Below are 19,420 nucleotides of genomic sequence, written 5' to 3' on the forward strand. Positions count from 1 at the left end.
TCACCAGAAAGTGACCTAAGCCGTACCTGATAGTCTTATAACCAACACCATTGAGTTGGAAATGAAAAATTGGCCATAAAACATGTATCACACAACCTTAGTAAAGTTGGGCTCATGTGACCTGACCTGTGACCCTTGGTGACCTGACCTGTGACCTGACCTGGTATTGCTAGTGACCTCTAATAGCAACATATCTACTAGGCAACTGACGCCCTACCGCTGATTCTCGACAAAATGCGTTTTCCTCGGTGTTATAGCGTATTCCCTAGAAGACCCGTGAACGGTGAAACATTTCATCTTTGACCTGACCTGTGACGTCATCGGTGACCCCGAGGTCAATGAAATTTGGTTTCCTTCAACAAATTTGACAGGCCTTTCGAACGCCGTTTGAATTTTGCGGATCCGTCCAGTAGTTTCGGAGATACGAGGGGGGGGGGGCAAAAAATAGCCCCCCCCCCCACCGGGGCGGGTTAAGCCTCCTCTCGCTAGCAAAACTGTATAGTAATTGAGTTCATGTTGACTTCGGTAAGGTTTGTACTTTGTTGTGTTGAATTTGCATTATCGTAATCTTAGGTATGAACCTACAGGTAGCGTTGATCTAGGTGTGTACCTATGGATTACGTTTTGCATGTGTATTTGTAGAAATCGAACGTTACAAAAAAAGCCTCGCAACACATCTTTGTATTTGTAGCTATATTTTGCTATTTACAAAACCTGATATCAGGACACCGCATTCATAGGACGTCATTCGATGTTAATATCCATCACACCAGCAAAAAACAAATATTTAGGGAAAATAAACAATTCGCTCTCATTGAGCGGATCAAACGTCGAAATTAATGATGAATTAGATCAAACGACATTCCCTATAAGCGCTACGCATTTCTAATCTTTCAATCGCAGTTTGATGAGCTTACCTCATTTCACCATATAATTATGCATGTCATAGATTGAACCATTTATTCAGACTTGTCAGCATGTATGTAGTCTGACATTATTTATACACAACCTCGTATGTCACTCATCGAGGCTCGGCACTGTCGACTTATTGCATGGCGAAGCGCTTCACCAATCAATTCCACTTGGTCCCTGTCTTATCACTGCAATGCTGTACAACATTACAAGAGAGCACATGAACGATGCATTTTACTTTGATCTACTATGCATGCAGAAAAGCTACTAAAGCACAACAAAGTGGCACGTAAACAGCAAGACACGAGGGCTCACGAAAAATATAATTTACAAAAGATTCAGCCATCTCAACATTTTGTTCACTTACTTTTTCAGGTCTTTGATCTGCTCGTGTAAACAAGTCTCAATAAAGCCTGCACCATTTTTGTCTGATCAACCTATACAACAAAGTGGCACGTAAACAGCAAGACACGAGGGCTCACGAAAAATATAATTTACAAAAGATTCAGCCATCACAACATTTTGTTCACTTACTTTTTCAGGTCTTTGATCTGCTCGTGTAAACAAGTCTCAATAAAGCCTGCACCATTTTTGTCTGATCAACCTATATTCTAAAGTGGTAGAATAAAGCAGATCACATTTCCAAACAAACAACAGAAACCATTTCTCTTTTAAGTCAGTTGGCGCACTGATGTGCTCAGTCACAACGAGAAACGGCACTGCTCGTACGATTAAATCAAACATTTGGCTCGTAACCTCTCTGAGCTAGTTGTTCGGTCAAATGAGCTGTCGGGTCGGTCAGATGAGTTGTCGGCTCGGTCAGATGAGTTGAGGTCGAGTCAGCTGAGTTGTAGCTCAGTCAGATGAGTTACCAGTTCGGTCAGATGATGTCCAACTAGCTAAACTCGATCGGCTGAACTGCAAGTTCAATCTACAGAACTGGTTGGAGCGGTAAGCTAAACCGTCGTTCCCAACAGATCAACGGTCGATCCTATCAGAAAACTGTCGATCTGGTCACCTATATGATCATCTGCGTAACCGACCTGTCAGTTGTCAGTCAGTCATACGAGCTATCGGTCGATAAGATGAGCTGTCGTTCAGTCAGCTGAGTTGCCGGTCGTCCAGATGAGCTGTCAGTCGGTCAGACGAATTGCCGGTCGTTCAGCCGAGTTGCCGGTCGTTCAGCCGAGTTGCCGGTAGTTCAGATGAGTTGCCGGACGTAGGTGGCCGGGAAGATGCCGATGGTGCCTCGCAGTTCCCCAAGCCACCAGCCGTCCGGCTGGCGGTCATGGACCTCGATGACGTCACCTGTCAGAAATAACAGACTGTAAGCGGGACAGTCAACTCATTGGGACAGACAGTTCCCACTTCCCTCAGTCACCAGCCGTCCGGCTGGTGGTCATGGACCTCAATGACGTCACCTGTGAGGGATGACAGTGAGAGCCAGTCAGGCACAGAACAACAGCGAAAAATGAGTGTCAGTGTCAGCAGGGTTGTGTTTGCATTGTATGAAACAATAAACGTAAAAAAGGAGTTGATTATGTTTGGTTGGAATGTAGTGACAATTGTTACGTAACTGACCTGCTCGGATAGTGAGTTCGTCATTCATGTTAGCCTTGTAGTCGTAAATGGCCTGGTACCGGTCTCGGCATGGCGCCCCCTCGGGCGGGTCTTTGACCGGGTCACAGGTCGGCTCAGCTGTTGGCGGTGACGTCACAGCCGATACAGGTGTGGATTCAGGCGGACTGTCTTCTGTGCTCAGCTCATCTGGAGAACAGAAACCACAATGCACTCATACAGGTGGGCAGGTGCGCTCTGCGCAGGACAAAGAACAATAACCGCTGCACCGTCTGTAAAAGCTTCAATTATAAATATTTGAATAATTCATCCGTGGGATATTAATTGAGAGACAAGGTAAAACACACAGAAATTATTCGTTACGGTGAAAAGATATTGCTTATGATGGATTTATTGACAAGCTACACAAACTCTGAACTCGGTTCAACAAGCTTCCGTTTCTGACTCTCGCTTATTGTGGTGAAGTGACCCTCGACTCACCCGAGTCTGATGGCGGCCTCTGGGAGGTCCCGTCGGCCGTGCCCCGGTCACGGTCAGCGCTCCACGCGGGAGACTGGTCCGGAGAGGTGTTGGAAGGCTCCAGGCTCACCCAGTTCGGCACCTGTGGCACAGACAATTGGCACAGTGAGTCTCAGGATTTAAGTTGTTCATCATCAGTCTTCACGGCCTAAGAACTTTTGAAGTTATGTTTTGATATATAATCATCTCTCGGGGACGCGTTTCACCACACCGTGCCGGCCACTGTGGTGTACGATTGCTTTAACAACCCGTTCCATTCCCTCACCCTGCGGTTTTTTGTCCTTGTCCAGTCAATTGTGATATTGTATCACTCAAACACAGCCTTATACACAATACACATACACAGTGCCTTATTGTCTCTTTCTTACCGTGCCTTCTCTTACCCGTAGCACGCATTGGACCATGCTCTGTCTGTCACTGAGGTGTGGTATCTGTCTCACCCGTAGGACGCTCTGGACCATGCCCTGCCGGTCCTTGAGCTGCTGAATGTGCCGGCTGAGCGGATGCTGAGGTCGGGGCTGTCCCTCCGTCTCTGCCAGCGCCGCCTGCACTTTGAACCGACTGGCCTCCAGGTACGCCAGCGTGGAGCGCAACTGTCGGCACATAGCGTATCCATATATTACAGTAAGACGATGTATAACGGTTAGAAGTGCACAGTACAGCACGACGTCGTCTGAACGCATTCTAACTAGCTGGCGAGAGACTCACAAAAAGTCACTGAACTGTAAAACAAATTTATTTTGTCAAGGCAGAGAACAGGTAACATAGCCCCACAGACTCACGTGCTGCAGCTTCTCCTTGACGTCCTTCTGGGAGCTCTCGGTGCTGAACTGGGGCGACTCCTTCATGGCCTTGGCCAGGTTCTCCACACCACTCTTCCCCCTCCGTTCCCGGCCGACATCCTGCTCCAGAAGGCGCGCAAACTGCTCCAGAGCCTGAGTTGGACAACAGAAACACAAAAAAGTCAGAAAAATGGCTCTATCCGGGATCAACAACAAAGTGAGGCTTCACAAAACGCCTGTGGGCTGTGACATCATACTGTGCCGCATGACTCCACAAACGCACGTGACATAGACTGCACGGCAGAATATCAAAAACGTCGTAGACTTAACTGCCGCGACGCTTGACAAAGCGCCTGTAAAATGGACTGTGCCGCAAAACTTCCCAAAGTGCCTGCGACATAGCCTGTTCCGCAACACTTATAAAACGCCTGCAAAATAGACTGCGCCGCAAGGCATCACTGAGCGCCTGCGATCTAGACTGTGCCGCATGGCTGAGCCGAACACGATATGCATAAATGGACAAAGCGTTCGCTCCTAAGCTATCCCGCTTGGGCGTTTGCTAAAAATGTAATGCATTCCTTACAGCCGACACACTATTTGATTTGCATTCTAACAGTTGACACACTAAGCCAAATCATATTGTGCGTACCTTTTTCCTCCTATCTCTATTCATGGCGTTGGTCATATCCTCGGCGTAGAAGTCGGGCAGCAGCTGCTCGGCCGGCTGGTCGGGCCGCTTCACCTGGAGCACCGTCTGCACGTCCTGGGAGACGTCCGCCCCCGACACGGGCTCCGAGAGACGGCTGGCGCTCTGCGGAGGACGGCAGGCTTGGTCAGACACGCGCTTTTGTGCAGAAAATATAAGGATTACAATAACAGAGCTGCTGATACTGGTGAGCTCAATGTGGGTGAGCTGGTGTTGGTGGCTTTGAATTCAATCGGGATTCGAACGGATAAGAAACGTTAATGACATACGGATATAAATAAAAATGTTATATGTATCTATCAAAATTACTTAAACGGGTTAAATGTTTGCATATTTCAGTTTCCATTTGTACCGTGCACACTGCACATTGCAAAATGCAGCCTAAGCAGCCTTGAATTCTAAAATAAGATATGCTGAGAGCGCGGCTGCAAGAATATAATAATGTACGCCGGTAATGCCATCACTCATCAGTTACTTATAATACTTTCGAGGATCTGCTGTGGCTTTGTGTTTAGGGAACACGTAGCCAGCAGGGGATTCGTTCGCACCTGCGCTATTTTCGGTGCCAGCTCCGCCAGGCTCTGGTGGTAAGCCTGTAGCGCCGCCCGGAGTCTGGTTAGTCGCTCCTCTTCCAGACGCTGGAAACACTGACTGCCCTTGTTCAGGGCTGTCTCCCACTCCAGCCTGGAATAAAAGACGGGAAAAGCATTACTCAATTATAGCATAATAATACTGTCCGTCATTTTTGAGGCATAAAAGCCAGTCTTCACCAGACTGATATTGCAGAACAAAAAGGACATGAAAAGACGGTCACACACAACCTTTAGGCATTATATATTGTAAAACACAAAGAAGCAGCTATCGCTTACCGCGCTCGTTCACTTCGTAAGCAGAAGTTGTAGTACTCGGTGTCCGCCTTGGCCAGGGCGTTCTCGGTTTTCTGCCTCCGACTCTCGACCTGTCGTGATAATTTTCAGTCACAATTCTCAGTTCATAGTTCGGACGGAATTTATAGATACGCGAAACTTTCCTCGAATAAACACGCGAATAGCTACTCTATGATTCACAAATAATCAGTCACTTCCGCAAAATCACTCCCTCAGTTGTAATTTTACCTCAGCTAATATCCCTCACCTTTCCGGCGTCCTTTCTGGCGCTGTCGTGCGCCAGTCTCGCCTCCAGCGCCTGCTCCTCGGCTCGCTCGTTCTCCCGCGCACATTGGTAGGAGAGCTTCTTGGCCTTGGCCTCCGCCGAGCGCCACTCAGCCAGGTTTTTTGCCGTCTTGTCGACATTCGTCTCCACGGTCCTGCGCGCCTTGTGCTGGGATTCCAGCAGCCCGCGCAGAGGCTTTACCAGCTCCTCGGTGTAGGTGACCGCCAGCGTTCTATGTCGAAGGAAACGAGCGCTGGGTCAGGAGACGGTTGAAGGAAACATCGGCTGTGCTCATGGGTCATCGATACAGGATCCTGACATGCTCATTGCTCATGAGCTCGTCTTCAATGATAGAAGTCCAGCCGGTAAGTCGATCGTCATAAAGTCGATCATCCACGATTGTTTCATCACTAAATGCTGCATTAATCCGACACTGCCAGCCTGTAACAATACCGTTAAAGGTAAAGATTTAAAAAATATATATCATCACGGAATGAGCATTGCGATTGCGCTAACTCACTTGTGGATGTCTGCCTGGTGTTCCATCTCCGTTCCGACTCGCTGCCAGGCCTGGTTCACGCTGCCCAAACCGTCTCTGGAGGCCTTGAGCAGCTTAGCAGCCAGCTTCTGCAGGCCGCGAGCGTAGGCGACCTCCAGGTCGGACCTGAGGTTACGGGGACAAAGAGGGGTCCAGGTGTCAGTACCTGCCCGTTCTCAGGTCTTGTGACGCGCCGGCCGAATAACTATAATTGTGAAGCTTAACCCCTAAGTTATACTTTGCATGCAGTTATATCGATGTAGACTGTGAGCAAGTAGACTATATAGCTGTAATTGCAAAGCAACTAAGTAAATGTTTCTTAGATCTCACCTTTCTTGCAAGATAGATGCAAGCTCCTTGCAAAAGTCGCCACCATGTTTGATGTATTTCCGGAGCTCTTCGAAACCGTTACTGCCCTGTAAAGCACAAAAGAAGCCCGTGAGACTGTGGGAACAGCCGGTCACACACAAAAATCACACTGCCCGACTGCCGCTATAAGCTAAAGACCTTGGCAACAAATATTGTTGAAGCGAACTGCGTATTACATGTCTACCTTCGTCATGAACTGGACATCTTCACCGGAATGTCAGCAGTCGCCCGGAATTTCAGATCGAAACCTCGAGGAACGATGCGTCAAACTATTTGACTTGCTGCCCTTATTACCCTAGACGGTATATCCCTGATGCATACCAAAATCCCTCATTCCATTCCGCCACCCTCTGTGCGCGTGGCTGTGCCCCGGGCATATCTAACTTTCCCTTCGGTGTTTGGGCGTGGATTCCTGCACCATCACCGGGCCGATCAGCCGCATGGCCCTCGAGAAAGTCTGCATCTGGCGCGTCCCGCGGCGCCGCTATGAATATGGGTGTTCCGCCGCCCAGGCTGGTACTGGACAGGCCAGTGAGTGCCCGGGGCGCTCTGCTCGATAAGAGGTTTGACGTCCACTGCCCCGCCTGACACACTTCTGACCCTCCGTCTGAGCTGAACACGTCACACCCCTGTCGTTGTCCGAGTATTTACGACCCATTCTAACCCGACTTTCAAGGATTAAAGTGTCCGACAGGATCGCGGTTTGGGGAGAATATCCGCCTGTCTTTCGTCACAATGGGCAAAAAAGTGAGCGGGATTGCGCATTAATGGGATCTTGGCAAGGCCAAAGCTATATGAAGCAGTCTCAAAAACTAACGCCGCCATTCCACATTTGTCCACGTCAAGGGTCGACGGCACAGCGTTTCCGGCATGTCAATCGTTGGGCGTAAACAGGGCTTTTCGCGGCACATCGCTTGTTTACAGTCCGTTATTTAGGTCCGCACAAGCTGCGCGTCAGTTTCCGACGAATGGAAATAGACATGTAACGAGAAACGAAAGCGTGGATACTGGATAGGTACTTGCGATATGTTTGTTTTTACTTCCCCGTTCTGTCGGGCCTTTAAATAGATGAACCCTACGCGCTTTGTAAGCATTCACCGTAAAGTGCCAAGATACAAGCCTCCGAAGATACCGTTGAACACTTCCCGAGCGTGTATTGTTATTGTATAGGATGTAAATGTATATATATATTTGAACAATGAGCTCGATGTGCCACAAACTAAAATGTCTTAGCAGATTTGATTCTTCCCAGAAAGACGGGGAGGGAGAACCCCGATGAATGTGCGAATCAACATTTTTAGTCGTCTTATCCAGAAAAAAATGAGTGAGGTAGAAATCCTCACACGTTATCAGAAACGCTTCTTTCCCCGGCTTTCAAATGTCACCTTACAATGTCCGCACCCATTCAGAGTCAGACATTCACACCAGATCAGAATCAGCCCTACTGGCGCAGCTTCTGAGCGCGTGGCGGCTGCAGTGATGAATGGCTGACACGGGGCGCAGACGGAGAAAGTCTCCCATCTGGGAGGGCATACGGGGCCGGCGCGGCCGCCCGGGCGGTGGTCGGACGTGTCTCGACTACACACAGCCTCTCTTGCGGCCTGACTGGGACGATGTGGGGTCTGCCGATGACATGAAGCCCGTATAAGGTCAGACCCCCAGCGTCGGAATCTAGACACTTATGGTCTTGTTTTGAGGAGAAATATTGAGAGAAATGTTGGTTTAGGAGAAGACGTTTCGTCTGTTTGTATGGGCATATTACCTTTTATTGAAAGCGAAAATGCCTCCGGTTCTTCATGCCGTGAAAAGTTTTTGTAGAGCTGAGATATATCTTCAATATTTTAAATAATGTAGGCTCGAGACTTTTCTTCATGCAAGTATCATGTTGTCAAAGTCTTTCAAAGTCTCCCATTACCACCGTCCACCCGCTCTGCATTTCTTCATTGCCACAACTTCGCCATAACATCACTTATCTAGCCAGTATGACACAATAGAACAGAAGGTTTTGTAGATGTTGCGTGCGGCAGCTGGTTACTACATCCAGTGAATGTGTTGGTTTTCTAGCATTTTGCTAACCATTTCATGTCTGTCTGGATTGAACCAGTTTTTGTTTCACCAAAGGTGATCCAAACTCGGAGGACCGGTGCGGCGTTTCCCTCTCAACACCAACGAGGTGGCACAACAGGTGTCGAAAGTGAAAACAGCAGCAGCCGAGATGGCACTCGGGGGTTTTACAGATTTGGTTCACTCCGACTAAACCGCTTCGACGCCCTTCCTGGGCGATACGGGTGTCGTATGGTGAAATAAGTGGCGAGTTCCGTGCCTGGCGTGCCTGGCACAGCTTCTGCATCGTATTTGGAAATTTTTCGTTACTTCATTTCGAAAGTGCTCCTATAAGGTGGTTTGTTGATACACTCGAACTCGAAGGTTATGCATGTGGCTATTCATCAAACGGCATATTTTAATCAGTATATGAACGGCATTTATTTTGTGTTCGGTAAATATTCAGGAAATAATATAATGTCAATAAACAACAATGGAGCACAATTTAAAGTAAAATGGTTACAATGCAATGCCTATATATGGTGCCTTCGGAATGCCATTTGATCGCGTTCCGATCGTTATAGTAGCACATCGGTTTGCATTGGCTTCTATTGCTCTGCAAAGCTGCATTCAATCAAAAAACAAAATCTGTTATCCATAACACTCCTGCCGATAACCTTCCGTTTAATGGGAGTGATTACAAAAATGTCACAAATATGCATCTAGAATTTCAGTTTAAGTGTCTTCGGCGAGCAGGAAAAGCGAATGGCTGGAAAACCGAAAAATTGTATCCAGTTGTGCAGCATCATCGAAAGCCGTCATCAAAAGCCTACTTATATCAACAAATCCAAAGACACTAGCAATCAATTTAATCCGAAACAACCCCTCGCAGTCCAACCATAGGCCCCACCCAATGTCGCCGTTTTAATTTCGAGTTACCTTTCCTCCACAGGACAGGAGACAGGCCCGGCTGCTGGAACGTCTGTCGCGTAGCAGCGGCATGGCTGACAGCGGGTGACAGCTACCGTCACTGAGCTGTCACAGAGCTGTCACAGAGCTGTTAGAGAGCTGTCACGGAGCTGTCACAGCTTCCCAACCACACCGACCGTCGAGTGTCGTACCGAGCTTTAGTCATGTAACCAGTTAGGTGTCTCACTCCACCGTCACGACACCCGTCACGCTAAAATACCACACCGCCCGTCAGGAGAACGCACCACTCGATCCGTCACAGTCCGACTAGAGCCGAACTCCGCAGCGTTCACTACACTGTCTGGAGAAAACGCCCACATCAGCGCCCTGCGCCAGCCACACTGGGGAGAGGCAGGCAGATCGGGCGGCTCCCGGGCGGCTGCTGTGGGCGGCCGTGGGCGGCGGCGGCGGCGGCGGCGGCGGCGGCTGGCGAAAGTGCGTGCCTTTAGTCCGCGGCACCAAATTCCTCGACACAGTCGACGTCAGAAATCAGCAGGTCATCTCTGCAATACTAGAGATTCGTCACTGTGATAGGGACGGTTTGACACCAAGCAGGTGTTAAAATATTTAACTGTTCTAACATTTTCACTGATAATCTAAATGCTTTCAGGGAATGTCAAGGGTTGACCGTCAAAATGGAAGAAATTATTGAGGCTTCCCCTGTAAACGATTCATTTTCCATGAAAATAGACGTCGAACAAACAAGTGTGAATGACGAATAAGCACAATTGTCGGGCAGCCCTTTACAAGGATATTTTCAACTGATCATCTGGAGCTTCTGTTTCACCGAGCCATGGTAATCAGATGTCTTACACAGACATCCATTTCAGTCACTCTGCAATTAGCTACAAAACGGAGCCATACGACCGAATGAGACTGGTGCGAGGTGCCGAACGCCAATGTTTACGGATCCTCATCGCAAGGCCAGAGGGATTGGATCTGGGACAACGCCAGCGCTGCGGAGAGGGGATTAAACAGGCGGCGATGAGAGCGATAGAAACCGTCGGCACTGTCTGCCTCAGAGCTGCTGACACAGCGTCGAGTCACGGCTGGTGGCAGAGGTCGAGGTCGAGGTCACGTGAAGTCGGCGAGAGGAGCGTATCATGCGGCGTGTCCCAGGGATGTGAACTTGCCTCGCTATGTTAGCTCATGCATTCATCAATTTCCTAGTAAAAGGGTTCAGGACCATTCAAAAGGACATATTGCTATTGCATGATATGAACGAGGCTGAGGGATTGATAGGTAAACGAGAGACATTATAGGAGCCATAGTTCACATCGGCTAAATATTAGCTCGTCAAGTTCTGATTTAGGTCCAAGTAACGCCTGTCGTGACGCGAATGATGCTCCAGTGCCAGGTGCCAATAATCATACACCGGCTCCCTAACGGCGAGGGATCTGAGACCTCTTGCACCAAACAACCTAGCTAACTAGGTAAAATCGAAAAACCGGTTTCAGAATAAGCTTATCTAACGGTGGTAACTTTGTTTGCAATAGCCCAATACATAATCCCACATGTGCTTGCTAAATTTTGCACGCAAATTGTTACGTTTGAGACTTGGACTGGGTATACGATGCAAAATAATCCAAGCATTGGTGCAAGAGGCCTCTGGACTGCACCACCCAATATAGCGCCAGCCCCGCCACCTACCGGCGAAGGTGCTGTGCTATTCGGGAGGAGGTCGGAGCGTTTCCATCCCAGGTGGCGCCACTCTGGACCAGCTAGGAACAGGCGGAGCTGCCATCTAGTGGAGCGGCCGGGGCCAAACGACGCCTCCATCGAACGATCATGCACGATGACTAGCCATTTGACTTTCTATTGACCGCTCGACATTTGATATAATGTGCAGCTGCCTAAACGAAGGCATAACCATACATTTCCGCATGTTATCTGGTAGACTCGAATGTGACATCAGAAAAATTATCATCGATATCAATCATATCGGTAAGTTTTCGTGAGCCAGCTTCATTCTAAAGTCACTGACTTAAGCATGCCGAGGTCCTGGTCGACTAATCATAGACATCGGTACCTAAGCATAGGTCTGGATAAGCGGCAAGCTGACCTACAATTCCTCTGGTATTTCATCCCGACGTATTAATATTTCAACAAACAAACCCCAGTTTCAGAGTAGGCGGTGACCATCATCCGACGTGAGTACGGAGCACATGCGGTGGGTTGACCTTAACAGGCTGGCCTGTTCAATGTTCACCGTGATAGGCTGAAATCAAATTTAGGCATGCCACGGCCGAAAAATGCAAAGCCGCAGGAACGGAAAAGCAAATCCTATAAAACGTCTCCGCATATTTATTTACGCATCATTGCACAGGACAAGGAGTAAAAAAGTGGCTGCTTTTAGCGGTGCCACAGCATTATGCATGCAGCCGCCGCCCGAAGTGGACCAGCCATGAGCCATATATCTTCATGGGACGTTGGTGATGGGATGGAAATATGAGAAGTACCTACATACCTAAGTGGGAATCTGATACCCAGCCGCTACAGGTAGAAAAAGCCCTGCAAAGTGCAGAATCCAATTTATATCACCAGAAAACAAGGTCAAATATCATGAGCGATTTTCATAGGCTTAGTGTAAACTTATGGCATCAATTGTATTGTTCGTGACTGAGCCCGACTTAAACCCAACCGATTATACATGACATTCATTTTTACACTATATAGCTCTGTTTCTTTCCAGATCATTTACAATCGTCCCTTGCGACTTTTACTAATGATACCCATTTCTCACCGGTCCCAGCCGATCCCTCACGCTCCACTGAGCTCCAGCAGTGGATGGCCCGTGTATAACCAGCACGGAAACTGGCTGACCCCGCTCGACCGCGGTCGTCCGGCCGCTCCGGACGGGGTAACTGGGCCGTAAACATGCCGCGCTGGCCGCGACCCGGTATGGAGATTATACAGACAGGTGCGTGTCAGCCGGGCCGGGCGGCTGGTCAGCGCGGGATGCCGCTACACGAGTCAATGGAGGTGGTGGGCGGGAACGGACAGGAGAGTTATCGAGACGGGATAGGAGCCGTCCACTGCATGTTGATTTTGTTTGTAAATTATTTAAGCATTTTATAACTATTGTCAATTTTTTCAGAGCTATATAGGTATGTCAAATAACGTTTACACGTTTGTAGATACAGTTTATTAGTTTAGATAACGTTTATGGAGCCATGGTATACCCCAGTTTTGTTTTCAACCAAAAACAACATGAAGATTGAAGAAGAGGGACGTTCAAATTACGAATAATATTAGTTCCCACCTTTAAGCGCCAAGCTGGTTGAACACTGAAACAGGTGGGTCCATGCTAACTCAAGCACATCAGTTAGCTCTCTCTTTTTGCAATCAGCAAAACACACACAGGTAACTCCGTGGGAGCTTTGTCTGAAAATTTGCCACGATTTCTCTCGAGGGAACTGTACGCCCGGGCTCACTGTGATTCGTGAGTCGTGATTCGTGAGTCGTGATTCGTGATTCGTGAGTCGTGAGTTGGTCGCTGTGTCACCGACAGCCGGACGGTCGTGAACGGACGACAGTGGCTGTGACAGTTTAGTCTGAGTGGGGTGGGAGCAGGGATGACATCTGAGAATGGGAACGGACGGTGCTGACAGTCCAATGTGAGTGGGAAGGGGAGAAATACCAGTTCATGAACGGCACAGTGCGAAGGCTGAGGTCGGTCCTACTACAAACAGCCTGTGGTGACAGGCGAAGGCTCAGGCCAACTTGAAACTACCGACTGTGATTCCTCTGGCTCCACTATATGGGAACAATTGGCTGTCACGGTCTGGCTAGACTGAGGCGTCTGCCGTCTTGCAGTTCAGTCACCCAGTGTGATCGAACGACTATGACAGTTGATTCAGACCAGAAACATACAGAGACAACACAGCGCGTTCTGCTGGGAACTGCCGACAGGCGACAGTGACAATTCAGTTCGGCTGGGAGCTGGAGGCACGCCGTCCGGCAGTCATTGGCGGTCAGTGGGCCACTGTGGCCGGCCGATTGTCCACCTCCACAGGCGTGACGATGCTCCAGAACTGTGCGGCGTGGTCAGAGAGCGGCGCAAAACCCGGCCCGTCAGTGGACACGTACTACCGCTCTAGGTTTGGCCGGAATTGGTAATACACCCCCAAATCCAACTGTCCAGCCAATTCGTGGCCATTATCTCATCAACTCAATCCGTCTCCAGGCTATCACGAATCCATTTCTGTCGGCTGTGGTCAGCCAAAATGGCTGAATGACTCGGCAGGAATGCAATGTAATGGTGTCACCAGCAATGTTTGGGTATGCACGAGCAGTTCGGTGTCGCTGTTATCACGCAGCTTACATAGACTGTGGCCGCGTTGAGAACCAATACACCGAACATTCCCATAAAGTGGTGAGTACTGCCAGAAGATGCAGCCAGTGATAACCTGGTTACCGGCGCATTGTGCAACTGACCGGTATGTGTGTTGTGTATCGGCAGTATCGAAGTGGCTCAACGGATCCGTGTAGCTACGTCACATGAATGTGAAATCTAGACCTACTGAGCGCAGGTGCGAGATGACCGACCTCAGGTCAGCGATCTCGTCTCTGAGAGGTGTTTTATTGGCACGTTCCTGAGCCACAGGCTGGGCTACTCTCGGTAAGGTGCTCCGGTCCTCAAACCGCTGACCGGTGTACGGGTCAGATCTCACGTATCCCGGCGGCTTTCCGACCAAGCGGCGAGCACGCACACCAACCGCATCACGACTCACTCAAGGCCCTATATACCAGGTAGGGTCGTCCGGCGATTCTACCTGATCGTGACGTCAGCTCGTGACGTCATCTGGGGGCAAGTCTTGAAGTCCCGTTTAAGTCCTATGCAAATGGGCGATTTTTGAAGCGCTCTAGAACAAACTCTGCTAAAGCTAGCACAAAACTAAGGGCATCATCGGAAAGCCGAGACATTTTTCTTCGAATTATCTAAGAAGTGTTTTTCACTAAACCCATTAGTTTTTCCAAAAATGCGTAAAAAAGCCCCCATGCCTCCGCAGCCTCCCTTCCGCCGGCCGCCACGCCGCCGCGGTAGTGTAGTGGTTAGGATGCTTGCGCCGTAATCCAAAGGTCGTGCGTTCGAATCTAGGCGCGGGTCGTACTTTAATTGAAATTGCAAGCAGAATATATGTTTTTTCTTGATAAATCACTTTTATTACAGCTAACCGTTCATAAGACTATCGATAACAATTGACTGAAATCCAAAATATAGAATACATTTTAATGAAACAAATTCAAATATGGCGGCCGTTGCGCCAGGCTCCGCCCCCGACTCCGCCCCTTCGTGTGACGTCATCTGTGCACTTGGACACACAGGGAGATAGGGGACGATATGGGCCTGGACTCACTTCGACCGGCGCACTAATTGGGACGCCATCTGGCGTACGAGGCGGTTACGGCGCGATCAGTGCGGCGTATACGCCTCCTCACACCGGCGGCGGCGAGATCGGCGACGGTGGCGGCGCGGTGGCGGCGTCAGCGACGCGGCGTCAGCTGGTGGAGGGATCTATCGAGAACGCTCCGTGAGCTATCGTCTGCCGCGACGGCCGAATACGGGTCAGCCGGGCGCCGAGAAATAGAGCCGAGCGCTGAGAAACAGAGCCGAGCTAGGCTTAGCTGTGACGTCGGGGATACCTCGCGGATATTTTCACTTCCACGGCGCAGTTTGTTCAGGATTGAAGATGGCACGACAAAGGACTATCCGTCAGAGAAAGTCGAGGGGAACAGATGAGCTGACGGGGATTAAATTGGCTCTGCGGTGGGATTTCACGGTTCCCTGACTTCCAGGCGCCGGACTCGTTAGGACGGTGATACAGGGACATATTTCACATGGTTTGTTTGAAAGGGTTCATCACCATTCATGAAGATAAGTTCTTTCATGTTTGTCATCGGCAATTGTGCTTATTGTGCACCGGCGCTTTTCTGTTTTCTCACAGTCTTCGGAAACCGTGACTACTGGAGAATGATTTCCCCATTCCAGTCTCCTGATGATTCTCCGGTAGCACCATGCACCCGTGTCAGTCATATAATAAGAGTTTTTAACAGCAGCTTATAGCCACTACGGTGATATTATTGAATTGCAAGGGCCTGCAATTACCCTCTAAACGACTGCGTAAGTAGGTTTTAAATGATATGCACATGTTTGTACGTAAAAGCATAATAATATGCATCTTCGGCGACAGTTTTCGGCGGAAACACGGTTCCGGCTGCTCATCTGTTTGGCGCGATGTATCCAGTAGTCGCTGTATCCAGTAGTCGGGTTCCGGCTGCTCACCTGTTTGGTGCGCTGTATCCAGTAGTCGCTGTATCCAGTAGTCGGAGTCCGGCTGCTCACCTGTGGTGCGCTGTATCCAGCTATGGTCCGGCTGCTCACCTGTGGTGCGCTGTATCCAGTAGTGGTCGGGCTGCTCACCTGTTTGGTGCGCTGTATCCAGTAGTCGGGGTCCGGAGCTCACCTGTTTGGTGCGCTGTATCCAGTAGTGGTTCGGCTGCTCACCTGTTTGGTGCGCTGTATCCAATAGTCCAGGTCCGGCTGGTCCACCAGGTCTGGCAGCCACGGATGGTTCCGGTGCAGGCTCATGTACTTGACGCCCAACCAGCCGGAGAGGGGCGCCGCCGCCCTGCCCAGCGCCCGTCCGGCGGCGCCCGCCCAGCCGCAGACGGTCACCCAGAGGGCGCCCAGGGTCAGCCACAGGGGCGCCGCTGACACAGGGGAGGCCGGAGCAGCGGGCGTCTCCTCCGGCGGCTGCTGGTCGCTGCTCTCAGCTGCTGACGGCAGACGGGTGTGGACTGAAGGGAGAACCGGTGCCGATGGTGGCGGAGTAAACAGCACCGGGCCGATGTCGTTCATGGAACTCGACTTACGCATCGTGCCCCGACCTCTGGTGGCCGGCTTGATGCGAACACACGCGAACTTGGAGTCCTTGGTTCTGAGCGCCAGCAGAGCCTCGGCAGGTGACGACGGCGTCTCGGTGTGCTCGGGGTGCGTTTCCAGAGCCTGACCGGCATCCACAGGCGCTGTGATCCGCCCCCGTCGCCGTCTCTTTCCCCGCGGCGCTATGTGCGCCATCCCCGGGGCGGGCCCGTCCGGCTGGTCGGGCGGCTCGGAGGGGTTCGTCTGCTCACGGAGCTGCTGCTCACGCAGCTGCTGGACCAGCAGCTTCTGCAGCTCTCCGCTGTTGGCGTACAGCGGCTCTGACGGCTGCAGCTCGGCGCTGTGCCGGCGCAGCGGCAGCCGCTCGTACCCCCGCTCCAGGGTACTGCCGCGTGAGCTGGGCAGGGGCTCGTCCTCAGTACGGTCCTCCAGCGCCGGCGGCGGGCACGTCAGCTCGCTATAGCCGTCCCAGGGCTGTCTGTCGGCGTCCCACGCAGCCGCAGTGCTATATAACGACGAACGGAACGACAGTGAAGAGCGCATGCCATGGCCATATGTCTCGAACTGCTTCGACGGCCTTAGTACGAAATTGTCGTTGATTGATTGGTTTATTGCTGCGACAGGGCTCTTCGAAGAGCGGTCTAGTTTCTTATTCGGTTTCGATCTTGTGTGCGTTTTGCGGTCTGTGCTGGGGACTGCTAATGCTTCGGTGTTATGGACCTGGATGAAGCATTGTTGGAGGTTTTGAAGACTGCGTGCCTTGTGCGGCAATGCGCTGAGTCTACCAGAATAGGTCTCCCCTCCAGACGTCTCGGGCTGATGCAGAAAGAATGGCTGTCCTACACCCCCTGGATAGGCTGGGCTGCCCTCAGCCACCTGTGATGTCCCTCCATTCAGCAGATTTTGCCTGTCCCGCTCAATCTCCTCCACTGTCTTGGGCTCCAGGTAGACGTTTTCATCGGGCGGGTCCCGGAGACACTCCACATAACACCCGTCCAGCTCCGCTCCACCGTTCGCGCCGTCACTGTCTGAGGAAGGCTCACCGACACTGTCGCAGGACCAGTTTTCGGTCTCTGCTCCGTTCGGTCGGTCCTCGGAGCCACTACCAGGGTCCTCGGCTCCAGCCTCCTGGGTCACGGCGGCACGCGGAACCTCGTACGTCTCACTCTTGGGGACGGCGTACGTGTCGCCAGCGTCACTGCCCTTTCCGGAGGACAGGCCGCTGTCGCTGGTCGACTCTCCGGTGTGATCGCGGCCCTCATCACCGCCCACTCCTGCTGTGTCTGCTCCTCCACCGAGTTCTATAGACTCAGCGTCAGCGTGTCTTGCGTCTAGGCTGCCTTCTTCAAACACATCCTGCACAGAGAGACGCCGAAGACCGTGCCGGAGATGCGGCCGGACTATGGTGCCCGTGTTGTAGCGCCTCTCCACAACCTCCTCAATGATCTCTGGGCACTCCCGCATCAGCTCGTACGTCATGTCCGGCTGCTTGCCGGCCCTGCCGTAGGTCGGCTCGATTCCTTCAGTGGTTGGAGAGTGTGTTGTCACAGAATGCAGCTCGGCAGCATCACCAGGGTCGTCGTCCTCTTCAGCACCGCCAGGCCCACCGCTAGCCGACCACAGAGTCGCTAGGGCCGGCAGACGGGTCTTGAACATCTTTCTCAGAGAGCCCATGGTGCGGATCGCTCCGTTTTTAACACGTCTCTACAGAGCTCACATATAGCCACGGTTATGAAGCGGGGTCGAATTACGTCTGAATAAATTAATCACCGCCCCCATAGCTAAAGTCAGTTACTGATAAAAGTTACCGATTCGGCTCATCACACACTCGCTCAGACCGAGTCCCTCACACTCCTGACTGAATCTCTCCTCAGTCCTCACCACTGACCTCTCTGTCCTCTGTCCACACTGTTTGTCCACACTATCCACATTCCACCGTCACCGTCCGACCGCGGTCCCCATCCGTTCACCGTCCGTCCCACACTGAGCGGCCGGTCCGAATCCGCCGCTACCGCCCCACACGCCGCCACCGAAATACAGTCGTCACCCGCGAGCGGCGGCGGCGGGCGGCTGCCAGCGGCCGGGGGGTGGCACCTCTCTCCCGGCTAAGAACAGAGTGTCTCCGCGTGGGGTCCCAGTCCTCCGGTGTGGTAGTTCCGCGCCGCTGCCTCCCACCGCGACTCACCAGCCGGGGAAAGTGTTGCGCAGATGGACGGTGCCGGTCCGAGCGAGCGACGAACGGCGGACGCACTGTCCACGGTGTGTCTCACACGGAAGTAGCTGTCTTCACCGAGGATAAGACGGGCTAATAGATGCAGCTTTTGATAGCCAGGATACGTGCACGCCGGCCACTCAGTACTTCGTGGTATTGACACGGCTCTAGTCCTGTGACACAAAGCAGCACTTAGCGCGACGGCTGCCAATACCACACCGTCTCAAAACTCACTAGCGACAACCGCGAGCTTCAAACACTATACGAGTACATACACGGCCGACCAGTCTATTATCAGCTAGTGTCAGTCAGTCGGTCAGGCGGCCGTACCGGCGACGGACCAATGGCTGGCGCCTCTGAACCGTTTCCACCAATGAGGCGCCGCGGCGCGCCGTGCCGAGCGGGCCCGCTACCCGGCGACCCGGCGAGCGGTGTTGCATGGCAGAGGAGCCCTGCCGATCAGCCGGTGATCTGCCGGGTCAGCGCAGCGGTCCGAACGGCCGCGGGCCCGAGCAACATCTCCGGCGGACCAGAGGAGCGCCGTCTGATAATGGCCGGGCCCGGTGCGTCGGTAATAAACCGCTGATTGGAACTGAACGGCAGGTCTGGGAACTGGGATGCTTACCTAAGCTAAGAGTCTTGCTTCTCTGGATGTTGCATTCTTGAGTGGAATCCGTTGGTGTTATGTTATTTCTTATGTTGTTTTCAGAAATATATGCTCAATTGCAATAAGACGTTACTTGAAGTTGAACCT

The 19,420-nt window shown here is 51.5% G+C and overlaps 1 protein-coding gene across 2 annotated transcripts; it reads right to left on the reverse strand.

The window, feature by feature from the left end:
• Nucleotides 1-666: 666 nt before the first annotated feature.
• LOC122381831 lies at nt 667-18,966 on the reverse strand. Of its 2 annotated transcripts, XR_006256589.1 has the most exons (13): nt 16,077-18,439; nt 6,518-6,603; nt 6,170-6,313; nt 5,632-5,881; nt 5,367-5,455; nt 5,046-5,181; nt 4,441-4,602; nt 3,792-3,944; nt 3,450-3,602; nt 2,971-3,091; nt 2,494-2,679; nt 1,517-2,220; nt 667-1,349 (listed from the first exon to the last, which is right to left on the reverse strand). XR_006256589.1 is itself a non-coding variant. In XM_043366524.1 (12 exons), the coding sequence occupies exons 1-12, from the start codon at nt 18,126-18,128 to the stop codon at nt 2,114-2,116; spliced, it is 3,639 nt and encodes a 1,212-aa protein (XP_043222459.1). In that variant the 5' UTR covers nt 18,129-18,966; the 3' UTR covers nt 667-2,113. The 2 variants fall into 2 exon arrangements, 1 of the variants encoding a protein (XP_043222459.1); XM_043366524.1 differs by having other exon boundaries at nt 667-2,220; nt 16,077-18,966.
• Nucleotides 18,967-19,420: the final 454 nt, after the last annotated feature.

This window comes from Amphibalanus amphitrite, unplaced genomic scaffold (assembly GCF_019059575.1).
Source record: "Amphibalanus amphitrite isolate SeventyFive unplaced genomic scaffold, NRLGWU_Aamphi_draft 000128F_arrow, whole genome shotgun sequence".
Lineage (NCBI taxonomy): Eukaryota > Metazoa > Arthropoda > Thecostraca > Balanomorpha > Balanidae > Amphibalanus > Amphibalanus amphitrite.

Bases quoted from the DNA above. Each gene is read 5' to 3' on its own strand.
- LOC122381831 (XM_043366524.1), bottom strand. From the start codon at position 18,128: ATGGGCTCTCTGAGAAAGATGTTCAAGACCCGTCTGCCGGCCCTAGCG. The intron at 6,314-6,517 runs GTGAGATCTAAG...CCGTAACCTCAG, and splicing joins GCATCTATCTTGCAAGAAAG to GTCCGACCTGGAGGTCGCCT. The intron at 3,092-3,449 runs GTGAGACAGATA...TCTGTGCCACAG, and splicing joins TGGTCCAGAGCGTCCTACGG to GTGCCGAACTGGGTGAGCCT.